A 12,410-nucleotide genomic window follows, 5' to 3' on the forward strand; every position below is an offset into this window, starting at 1 on the left:
GCGTTGGTGAAGCAGTCTCCGAATGAGACCAAAACACTCCAACGTGTTAATTTCCATCTCCCTTCTTTTTCTTTGTTTTTGGAAATTGCTGTGGTTGTGAAGTAGTGGAAGTGGAATCAGAAGAAGGATCTGGACTTGCTAGGGCTGGAAGGGACTTTGGTAAATGGCAGCCCACTCCAGTATTCTTGCCTGGAGAATCCCATGGACGGAGGAGCTTGGTGGGCTACAGTCCACGGGTCGCAAAGAGTCGGACACGACTGAGCGACTTCACTTTCACTTTCACTTCACTAGTTCCATCAGTTGGGCCGGTCACATTCAGAGAGAACCCTGAACACCTTCACAGAAGGAGATCCCCCCACAGATCTGCTAATTCCTTCCAACCCACTATAAGCAATGTTCATCCTTGTATCTAAACACTACCTTCTGCCACAGCACTGAGGTTCCCCTCCTAGAGGCTGGGGAGCGGACCAGCGCCACCTGCTGGCTGACAGTGGGGGTGGGGTGGAGGCACAGAGTGCCCTTTGGGCCTGAGGGACCCTCAAGTGCTGTACCTGAGAAGGTGATGTTGAAGCCTTCGTAGGACATAGAGAAATCGGAAATGAAGCGGACCTGGGCGGTGAAGTTGCCATAGAGACCGGCGCTGATCGGGGCCGGCAGCCGTGAGCCCGTCAGCTGGCGCAGGGGCTGGGTGAAGCTGCCGTTCTCCGTGATGAGGAGGTAGTCGTGGCCGCTCTCCAGGTGGAAGGTGTGGAAAGTGAAGAACACACCTGCCAGGAGCCAGAGGGTCAGGGGACAACGGTGAGAGGGGGCCCAGCTGCACGCGGGGGTCTGCTGAGCATTCCCCATTTGGAAACATCTATCGGTGTGCAGAAGTCTAAGCAGCAACACGCAGAGGCCAAACTGACCGAAGGGCCCAGGTGAGCCGGACACCCTCTTGCCCACAGGCTCACTCAGGGAGGAGGACTCTGCTTCAGGCTTGTCCCACTTTGAAAGGGAGATTTATGGTTAGGGCATTCATTCAATCAACAGGTTTTCGTATATTGTTGGGTGTTTCCTGGGCTAGGACTCAGGGCTAGGTGGGTGCAATGGGCTAGAACCACCGTGCAGAGTGACCAACGTTGTCATCAATATAGGTCAGACTGCACTGGGGGACAGAAGGGAAAGAGGGAAAGGCAGGATGGCCTCACTAAAGAGTATTTGTTTGGGGTCTTAAAAGGAGGCAGGGGAAGTAACCGGCTAAGAGGGGAGAGGGTGCCCCAGGCAGGGGACAGAGCTGCTGTGGAGTCCAGAGCTTGGTGAGCCGGGCCGCGCTGTTGGACATACTCAGCTGGGAATATCCAGAAGAAGAGCTGGACACGTAGGCCCTCTGGGGCCAGACTGGATATTTTTTGAGAGCTGTTGAGGGCCTATCCTATCCAGAGTGTACCAGATTTCAGATTAGCAAGATGTTGGTGGCTTTGAGAAGGAGGAAGTGGAGTGAGGGGAGGCAGAGAGAGCAGTTAGAAGGATGTCAGCCGTGCACTGAGAGGGGTGGATGGGGTCGGCCAAGCGGACAAGAGCAGGAAAGGGACGTGGGACACGGGAGGCGAGGTGGACACGGATCAGAGGCAACAGAGGCAATGGAGGAGCCAAGGGGTGACAGGGAGGGTCTTGACCTGAAGGACAGTGATGTCTTTCGTGAGCCGGGGCTGGACACATAGGAAGAGGAGCAAGTGGTGGCAGGGTAATGACTTTGGCTTTGAACACTCTGCACGGTCAGCATTCAAGAAGCACCAGCTAGCAGGAGGGAACTGGACGTTCAGATTGGAGTTCAGGGTTAAGGTCGGACTACAGCAGTAGATCTGGCGGTCACTGGCAAACAGGTGCTAGCTGAACCCCCAAACACGAAGAGGAAGGGAGGTGGGCAGGGCAGTCATCAGAGAAGGGTAGATTGGAAGCCTGGGGGGAAGTGGCATCACACAGAAGACGGGAGGAAGAGGAGCGGTCAGAGAGGGGCCAGGCAGCCATCTGAAAGGGAGAAGGGGGAGGGGCCATCCGCTGAGGGGGAGGGGCTGAGAGCACCCACTAATGAGAGTAAATTTCAGCCCTCAGTATGTGTGTGTCACTGTTCTGAGTTGCTCTGTAGTTGGCCCCTATCAACGGGAAGGGAAGATACAACAACATTTCATCCTGCTACTAACCCTGCAACCTGGGTACGATTCTTCTCATCTCCATGTTACACCCGAGGAAACTGAGGCACAAAGCAATGAAATCATTTGTCCAAGGTCACCCAACCTGTAAGTGCGAAAGCTGGGTTCTGAACTGAGGCAATCTGGTGGCAGAGGCTGTGCAATAAACCACCCCAGGATGCAGCTTCTCCTGCGATGAAAAGAGATTCGAAGGTGGGTGGGTGGCAGGGCAGGTGGTGGGAGGGGCCAGGAGGTGAGCAAGGTAATAGAGCAGCAAGGTCTTAGCACCTAGAGCAACGCTTCAATTTGTCCAGACGGCAGCTGAGTTTGGGTGGACAGATGTACAATGCATGTCCGCCCACGAGTGAGTGTGCCTACGGGAATACACCCCATGGATGTGCCAGGGCAGGAACACGGGGAGGCAAGGAATGCTGCGCCCACGTGCTGTTCAAAGTCCATGGACCTCGGCAGCCTGGGCATCGCCTGGGAGCTTGTCGGGAACGCAGAATCTCGGCCTCCACCTCAGACGTCCTGAATCAGCACTCGCATGCTAACAAGATCCTCCAAGAGATGTGGAGGTACATACAAGTGTGAGGACTACTTCTCTAGATAATCACTGATGTGTTCAGGATAAACGGTGGTTAGATGCAAGGTCTTCATGCTAAAGCATTTTAGCTGTTTTCACTACTTTGCCTCTCTGTTGATAGAAACTGGCGATGCAGAGGACTTGGGCTTCTACGGGCGGGGGTTGGGAGAACAGAACCCCGCAGAGGTGGCGGAAGCAGTTTGTAAGTGTCCTGTGCTCAGGCAGCTGACACGCATCCATGTATCTATTTACTCAGAGAAATAGAGCCTGGGCTTCCCTGGTGGTCCAGGGGTCAAGAATCTGCCTTGTAAGGCAAGGGAGGATAATCTGATTCCTAGTCCAGGAAGATCCCACATGCCGCACAGCACCTGAGCGCGTGTGCCGCAACTACTGAACCAATGCTCCAGAGCCCGAGAGCTGCAACTACTGAGCCCACATCCTACAACTACTGAAGTGTGCTCACCTAGAGCCGGGCTCCAGAGCAAGAGAAGCCGCGGCAATGAGAAGTCCACAGACTGTAACGAAGAGTAGCCCCCGCTTGCCACAACTAGAGAAAGTCTGCATGAGGCAACAAAGACCCATTACGACCAATAAATAGATCAATCTTAAAGAAAGAGAGAGATCTCGAGTGCCTGCTAAGTGCCAGATCTGTGCTAGGTACTGAGAAAGATCTCCTAGCCTGGTGGAGGAGACAGACACACCAGTAGTGAGATCCAGAGCAGGGGGCACAGAGGGAGAGCGGGTGACTGTGCCCCCGGGGTTGGGAAGGTGTCACAGCAGTCACAATCTGTGACATGAGGGGTGTAAGCACGCGTGGAGTCCCACAGGCACGTGTGCCTGCAGGAATCCCATACTCCTGACACGTAAACACATGTGCATACGAGAAGACCATTTTCCTTCTGCAGAGCTTGGCAAGAGGCTTGCTGGAACAGAGGGCTGCGTGGAGGCCGGGTCAGACACAGTAACAGGCGGAAACAGAGCTGAATTAAGCACTGTGCTTTCTGTTTTTCGAGCGTGCAAATACAACACCCTCAAAGGAGGAAACGCTTGGCAGGCATCCTAAGGATGAGTAAACAGAGGAGATGAAACCTCTGGCTTTCCCAGCTGTGTTGACCGCTCGGGGCTCCTTCGGCCATTGTGTGAAAATGAAGACATTGTCACAGAAATAGAGAGGCAGTGTTGGAGTCTGACTCCAGATTTGGTGTGACAGATGCAGAGTGAAACGAGGACTCCACTGGAGTGAAGCGTGCAGAATCGTGTGAATCTCTCACTGGAGCCGAGAGAGTAGGGTGCTGGGAGAGGAGCGGGTCTGGAGGAAGGCGGCCCCAGACCCAAAGCTCATCTACCGGTGGAAAGGTCTGGGCTGCAAAAATATGTGCCGATTAATGTAGTCTGATGTTTTAAAAAGCAGTCTAATTTGAAAGTGTGAGATAATTATAATTTTCCAATTTGAAGATATGTGTATATATACATACACAGGAAGTCTCAGTACTTTTTAGTATATTCTGTACTTTTCCTTTGGAGAAGGAAATGGCAACCCACTCCAGTATTCTTGCTCGGAGAATCCCATGGACAGAGAAGCCTGGTAGGCTACAGTCCATGGGGTCGCAAAGAGTAGGACACGACTGAGCGACTTCACTTTTAGACCTCATTTATAAGATTTGTCATCCTAATTAATTTATCAATAATAATAAAAAAGCAGAGACATCACTTTGCCAACAAAGGGTGCAGACAAAGCTATGGTTTTTCCACTAATCATGTATAGATGTGAGAGTTGGACCATAAAGAAGGCTGAATACCAAAGAATTGATGCTTTCAAACTGTGGTGCTGGAGAAGACTCTTGAGAGAGTCCCTTGGAGAGCAAGGACATCAAATCAGTTGATGCTAAAGCAAATCAACCCTGAATATTCATTGGAAGGACTGATGCTGAAGCTGAAGCTCCAATACCTTGGCCACCTGATGCAAACAGCCGACTCACTGGAAAAGACCCTGTTGCTGGGAAAGATTGAGGGCATGAGGAGAAGGGGCGACAGAGGATGAGATGGTTGGATGGCATCACTGACTCAATGGACATGGGCTTGAGCAACTCTGGGAGATGGTGAAGGACAGGGAAGCCTGGTGTGCTGTAGTCCAAGAAGTCATGAAGAGCCAGACATGGTTTAGTGACTGAACAACAATGAAGATTTGAAAAAAGAAGGGTCTGGGCTAACATCGCTCTGTACCTGCAGTTCAGTTCAGTCGCTCAGTACCTTTAGGTGACATTCAGTCCCTGGAGAGAGGAGCCTTGGGGCAGCACATGCAAAGCCCGCAGCACAGTGCCCAGCACACAGGAGGCATCCTCTGTGCTCAATTCATCTGACTTCCTGATAGTCTCGTGGGCTTAAAGCTGTCAGTCCCGGGGTCTTAGCGAGGACATGTTATCTGGACTCCTGAACTGGCTCTTCCCTTGGGCTGGGCATGTGGCAAGTTGAACAATCCTGACTTTCATAGAGTTTTGAGTTCCCCAGTTGCACTTTTACTGGTGGGGAGCAATCAAGTGTCAGCAGCCTCACAGTTCTGTTAACTGAAGATACTGTTACAAGCAGAGCCTGAGGGGTGCCTGCCCTCTGGGAAGGGTCTGAGTTCAGTTTACTTCGATTCATAGAGCTATTTCTTGAGTTTCTTCTGTGCCAGCATCAAGCCAGCAGTGGGGAAAACAAGGCAGACATGTCTTTGGAAGAGCTGAGTCAGTCCGGGAGATGATGATGGAGATGCGAGTTCCGTACAGGCGGAGTGAAGACTGACGTTGGAAAGGGAAGGATCACGTGGTGGCCCGTGGGAGGGAGCACCCCCTCAGACCCAGGGCTGAGGGCAGGGGGTCTGGAAGGCTCCTGCGAAGGATGAAGGAGCTGGCCGTACGAGGGGAATGCTGGAGATGGTGCGGGGAGAAGCAGTGTTACAGAAGAAAAGTGCCCCATTGTGCAAAGCTCTAGAATGGCGTCCCGCAACCCTTTCGGCACCAGGAACTGGTTTTGTGGTAGACAATTTTCCCACAGACCAGTGTAGGGATAGTTTGAGGCTGTTTCCAGTGCATTACATTTATTGTACATTTTACTTCTATTATTATTTTATCAGCTTCACCTCAGAGCATCAGGCATTAGATCCTGGAGCTTGGGGACCCCTGCTCTAGAGGGCAATGAAAGCCTAGGTACTGAAGGAAGTTCCATGTAGCTAGATCTTAACTCTTTAGAGGGCTCACAAGGAGGCTGAGAAAGGTACAACCAGGGCCATAAGGGGCACACTAGCTATTTCACCATTTGGGGCTCAATGCTAAGGCCTTGGTGATGCTTTCCATGGTTCTAAGGAAGAAGTGACCTGGTTATATGCTAGCGACCTCCTGATGATCCCAGCTAATTCCTGTTCACCCTTGGAGACAGGCCTAAGTCTCCACTCCAGGACTCCTGCCTAACCCCTGGGCGAGCCTCCGACGCTTTCCTACCTCTGCCTGCTCTGTGCCAGCTTTGGGCACCATCTATTGAGAGGTCTCTCAGGCTGGATCTCTGCCTCTAAACCACAAGGCAGGCAATGCCACAGGGCTTGCTCCACTGTGTCTGTCTAGGACCCACAGTGAGCGCACTTGTTAAAAATTTGTTGAACTGTGTTGACTTCTAAGCAAAAACACACACAGAGGCACGGATGGACCTAGAGTCTGTCACACAGAGTGAAGTAAGTCAGAAAAAGAAAAACAATTATTGTGAATTAATGCATATGTGTGGTATCTAGAAGAACGGTACTGATGGGCCTATTTCCAGGGCAGAACTAGAGACGCAGACGTAGAGAATGGGCGTGCGGCCACAGAGAGGGACGGGGAGGGTGGGACGGACTGGGAGCTTAGGATCCACACATATACACAACCGCGTGCAAAGCAGAGAGCTAGTGGGAAGCCGCTGCACAGCGCAGGGGGCTCAGCTCAGCGCTCTGTGATGGCCTAGAGGGGTGGGTCGGGGAGTGCCAGGGAGATCTAAGAGGGAGGAATGTATGTGCACATAGAATTGATTCACGTCACTGTATAGCAGAAACTAACACACAGTGTAAAGCAATCATATTCCAAGAAAAATAATTGTTACAAAAAAGAAAGGCGGAGAGGAACATATACCCCTATAACTAGAGACATCAGACGCAGAGAGAATCAGGACTACAGGGGGTCGCTCCTCTAGGGATCACGGGGGGACTGCCATTCTCTCTCTCTTGATGCCCCAGAGTAGCTTCTGGCTCTGACAGTGGTCAACCCTGACCCAGGCGTGGTGGAGACAGCTCTGCAGGATGAACAAGGACACTGCCTCCGCCATCCCTCTTCTCCTTGGGAACAACACCCTGGAGAGAAGGGGCCAGCCCCATCTCGCCCTGACTGCTGGGGGGTCCTGTCTTGGCCAAGAAGCCCCAGGCCATCTTAATCCTGGCTACATTAGGCCTACTGAAAAATGAAGTTGCTCAGTTGTGTCTGACTGTTTGCGACCCCATGGACTGTAGCCTGCTAGGCTCGTCCATCCATGGGATTTTCTAGGCAAGAATACTGGAGTGGTTTGCCATTTTCTTCTCTAGGGAATCTTCCTGACCCAGGGATTGAACCCAAGTCTCCCACACTGCAGGCAGACTTTACTATCAGCAAAGTGAAAGTTGCTCAGTCATGTCAGATTCTCTGCGACCCCAAGCACTATACAGTCCATGGAATTTTCCAGGCCAGGATACTGGAGTGGGCAGCCTTTCCCTTCTCCAGGGGGATCTTCCCGACCCAGGAATCAAAGTGGGATCTCCTGCATTGCAGGTGGATTCTTTACCAACTGAGGTAAGGCAGCAAAGTGGTTAAATAGATCCGGTGGGATTATATGTGACTTTTCTTTTAAAGATTTTTCTTTTTGACCTGGACCATTTTTCTAACATTCACTTAATTTGCTACAATGTTGCTTCTGTTCTATGCTTTGGTCTTTTCGGCCACCAGGCATGTGGAATCTTAGCTTCCTTACCAGGGATTGAACTCATGCTCCCTGCATTGGAAGGCAAAATCTTAACCATTAGACCACCTAGGAAGTCCTCCCCTTTTATTTAAGATTTTTTTTTAAAAATGTGGACCATTTTTATACTTAGTGACTATTTTTAGAAAATTTTCTTTTTAAATACCGATAGTATAGTTTACATGGGATATATATTTATTGTTCAAAATTAGTAAAAGGTCAAAAGATGAAAATAAGAGTCAACTAGTATTAACCTTTGGGGGTATAGCTTTTCAGGCTATTTTTTCTCGGTACATATCCTTGGTAATTTTTTAAAACTAAATATATTATTTTGGCAAACTTCTTTATTTAGTCAATAATGTATTACAGCTACTTGTAAAAATTTTAAAATATTCTTTCACACCATTCCTTTAGCTGCATGGTAAGTTTTCATTATTTGGCTATACCATACACTGACTTAATGTGTCCTTACTGATGAACATCTGAGTAGTTACTAGTTTTTCTTTTTCTTTTTTTTTTAAATGAATAAAGTATTTTAGGGGATATCTTGGAGAAGGCAATGGCAACCCACTCCAGTCCTCTTGCCTGGAAAATCCCATGGATGGAGGAGCCTGGTAGGCTGTGGTCCATAGGGTCACGAAGAGTCTGACAGGACTGAGCGACTTCACTTTCACTTCTCACTTTCATGCATTGAAGAAGGAAATGGCAACCCACTACAGTGTTCTTGCCTGGAGAATCCCAGGGACGCGGGAGCCTGGTGGGCTGCCGTCTATGGGGTCGCACAGAGTCAGACACAACTGCAGCGACTTAGCAGCAGCAGCAGCAGGGATATCTTTGTAGCTAAATCTTGATATAAAGTTTATTTATTTTCTTGAGATGATAAATTCCAAGAAGTAGAACTGCTGGGTCCAGAGCACATACATTCTTAAGGCTTTTGATTCACTGCTTAATCATCCTCTGGGAAGTCTGAATAGTTTCACACAACATCGGCATCAAAGAATAGCATGCCTGTCTCCACATGGTCCTCACACTGTTATGATATTCTCTGCTGACTTGAAAAGAGACATGGCATTTTGTTACTGGGTGAAGATGCACTTTTAAAATTGTTAGTGGGGTTGAGGTCTTTTCATTTGTATTTCTTCTGTTATGAAGTGCTAGTTGATAGCTTTGCTATATCAATAACCTCAGATAGGCAGATGACACTACCCTTATGGCAGAAAGCAAAGAGGGACTAAAGAGCCTCTTGATGAAGGTGAAAGAGGAGAGTGAAAAAGCTGGCTTAAAACTCAACGTTCCAAAAATGAAGGCATCCAGTCCCATCACTTCATGGCAAATAGATGAGGAAACAATGGAAACAGTGACAGACTTTATTTTCTTGGGCTCCAAAATTGCTGTGTATGGTGACTGCAGCCATGAAATTACAAGACGCGTGCTCCTTGGAAGAAAGGCTATGACAAACCTGGACAGCATATTAAAAAGCAGAGACGTCACTTTGCCAACAAAGGTCCATATAGTTAAACTTATGGTTTTTCCAGTAGTCATGTCTGGAAGTGAGAGTTGGGCCATAAAGAAGGCTGAGAGCCAAAGAATTGATCTTTTGAGCTGCGGTGTTGGAGAAGACTCTTGAGAGTCCCTTGAACAGCAGAGATGAAACCAATCAATCCTAAAGGAAATCAACCCTGAATATTCATTGGAAGGACTGATGCTTAAGCTGAAGCTCTAATACTTTGGCCACCTGATGCGAAGAGCTGACTCATTTGAAAAGACTCTGATGCTGGGAAAGATTGAGGGCAGGAGGAGAAAGGGATGACAGAGGATGAGATGGTTGGATGGCATCACCAACTCAATGGACATGAGCTTGAGTAAACTCTGGGAGATGGTGAAGGACAGGGAAGCCTGGCATGCTGCAGTCCATGGCGTCATGAAGAGTTGGACACGACTGAGCAACTGAACAACAACAACAACCCAGACCTGTAGATCAGGTGTATTTTTTTCTTAAAAATTTTAAGAGCTCTTTTTATATCAGTCTAGCAGAGAAGGCAATGGCACCCCACGCCAGTACTCTTGCCTGGAAAATCCCATGGACGGAGGAGCCTGGTAGGCTGCAGTCCATGGGATCGCTAAGAGTCGGACACGACTGAGCGACTTCACTTTCACTTTTCATTCTCACGCATTGGAGAAGGAAATGGCAACCCACTCCAGTGTTCTTGCCTGGAGAATCCCAGGGACAGGGGAGCCTGTGGGCTGCTGTCTATGGGGTCGCACAGAGTCGGACACGACTGAAGCGACTTAGCAGCAGCAGCAGCAGCAGTGGTCCTTAGATGATTACATAGATTACAAATATTTTTGTTCATTAACTATTTAAATATTTTATATGAATATTTTAAATATTTATACACTTAGCTTTTTTTTTAAAAAACCCTAAATCCATTTAAAGTGTTATTTAATCAAACATAACAGTCCATGCCTTTAGGGAGTCTACTTTTGCTGCTGTTCTTCAAGTACGTCCCAACTGAGGTTAGACTTTCATACCCTTCTATTACTAGAATTTGTGGTTAAATGTGTGAAGTATGATTTGGTTTTTTCTTGTTTCCAAATGGTTAAGCCCACGGTTTCAAAACCATTTATTAAAAAATCCATCCTCTCTTTAATGGATTGGAAATGACACATTAATCATACACTAAAAACTGTCTCTCTCTCACACACACACATTCACACACGCACACACTTGCTCTCTCACACACACATGCACAAACACAGGGGAATCTATTTCTGGATCTTTATTCTCCCCCACTGATTTGTGTGTCCATTCCTATATTTATACTGCATCATTAAAAGTATTTGAGCCCATAATAACATTTTAATATCTGGAACAGTTACTCTTCCTTTTAAGTTTTTTCTTGACTTTTCTACATTTAATTCTTCTAGATCAGAGGTTCTTATTTAAGGGCACGTATCACAGCAGTGAAGTGTCCTGCCTGGTTTCCACCTCCAAAGTAGAAAATCTAAACCTCCAGGGTAGGGTCTAACATTGGAGTAGTTGCCAAACTGCAGAGAACCTTGGCTCATGAACTTCAGAGGAAGCTTCTGAGGGTAGCAGTCATATCTGCCTGATTAGTGTATATTCCCAGCCCCAGCATCTACCACACAGGGGGCATTCAATCAATATTTGCTGAATAGAGACTGGCATAATGTGTCTCCCAGCCAAGGAACACTATGGACTGCTGGCAGTCACCAGATACTAGAAGAGAAGCAGGGGACAGTTTCTCACTTAGAGGCTCCAGGAGGAACCAGCTCCTTGATTCTGGATTTCTAGACTTCTGAACTGGGCAAAGAATAAATTTCTGTTGTTTTAAGCCTGCCTCCCCCCAGCAAAACCAAAACAAAAAATATTCGCTGAATAAAAGAGTATATTAATTGATGTTTATTTATAGCCAGCATCTTACTTTGAACTTGGGCTCCCAAGGGTCATTTATGTCAGGGAAGTGGAGCAAGAGGCCTGACTGGTGAAAAACATACATAAAGACACTCATCTGAGGAACACTGTGAGTTCTGTGAGAGGAAGATGGCTCCAGACAGTATCTGAAGATTGGGTGTAAGGGGCAGGGAGCAGAAGCAGCCTACGTTCTGTCAGCACTCAGTATAAAGAGCTCAGTCTCAGGTTATCAGGAGGGGTCAGGCCGATCAGAAAACGAGAACAGGTAGCCCTCTGCTGAGTGGGCTGGCCACCTCTCTACCACCGGGGGTGTTTACCCAGAAGGTGTGCTGCCATCTTGTAATATAGAGAAGATTCGCTCATTAAGTAGGTTTTGAGAGCTGGTATTCTCTAAGATCTCTTGCAGAATGGAGATTTTTAGGTTTGAAAAATATTTGCTAGAGGATGAGTTCTGTGATTCGAAGAGACAGGAATGTTCTGAGAGTTTTCTGGTTGGTGAGAAAAATCCAGACTAAGCTCAGAGGTCACTGCAGAGGGGGAGCCTCGTGGAGGCCGTCGGATGTGGGGACCGTAGGGCCCTGGCCGCGTCGCATCCCAGTGCCTGCCATGGGCCTAAACACTCACCCTTGCCATGTGATGTTTCAATAATCCAGGTGCAGTTCAAGTTGTTGGGGTAGAAGTCCGGGAACCCTGGTGACAAGATGGTCCCACTGGAGCCTTGAATGAAGCCACCACAGAGAGCTGGAGAGGAGGGAGAGAGGACCCTGAAAGACTGAGGTGGCCCCGGGAGCTTCCCCCAGAATCCCCCTAGGATCCTAGCCCCCCTCTTGTTCGAACCTCCCACTCCTCACTGACAGAGGGTCTTGGAGTCCGTGCCTGGGTTTTCAGGGCAGAAAAGGCGCCTCTACTTTAGCACCCCCTCCTGGTGAGGCTCACCTTCACAGCTGGGCAGGGCCCGGCTCCACTGGAAGTTGGGCTCACACTCCAGGGGCTCGCCGTCGCTCAGGGTGTAGCCCGAGTCGCAGCTGAAGGTCACCAGGGCACCCACGTAGAAGTCGTTCCCATGACGTTGCCCGTTGACGGGGATCCCTGGGTCCAGACAGTGGTCTGACTGCAGTGTGATAGCTGGAAAAGAGAGCCCACGGCTGGAACAGACAGTTCCCTGCAACCACAGGGGGACCCCAGTGACTCACAAAGGGAGGGAGAGAGAGTCCTAGCTGAGAGAAGG

The 12,410-nt window shown here is 48.9% G+C and overlaps 1 protein-coding gene across 2 annotated transcripts in view; it reads right to left on the reverse strand.

Moving 5' to 3' along the window:
- The window catches only part of CSMD2 (CUB and Sushi multiple domains 2), a 683,354-nt gene that overhangs the window by 212,644 nt on the left and 458,300 nt on the right, over positions 1-12,410 (reverse strand). For both annotated transcript variants that reach the window (XM_027967572.3, XM_060416549.1), the window contains exons 18-20: positions 12,119-12,307; positions 11,807-11,923; positions 552-767 (exon numbers count right to left, since the gene is read on the reverse strand). In XM_027967572.3, coding sequence (XP_027823373.2) covers positions 552-767; positions 11,807-11,923; positions 12,119-12,307 — 522 coding nt within the window. The remainder of the gene's footprint in view (positions 1-551; positions 768-11,806; positions 11,924-12,118; positions 12,308-12,410) is intronic.

Source organism: Ovis aries, chromosome 1 (assembly GCF_016772045.2).
Source record: "Ovis aries strain OAR_USU_Benz2616 breed Rambouillet chromosome 1, ARS-UI_Ramb_v3.0, whole genome shotgun sequence".
Classification (NCBI taxonomy): domain Eukaryota; kingdom Metazoa; phylum Chordata; class Mammalia; order Artiodactyla; family Bovidae; genus Ovis; species Ovis aries.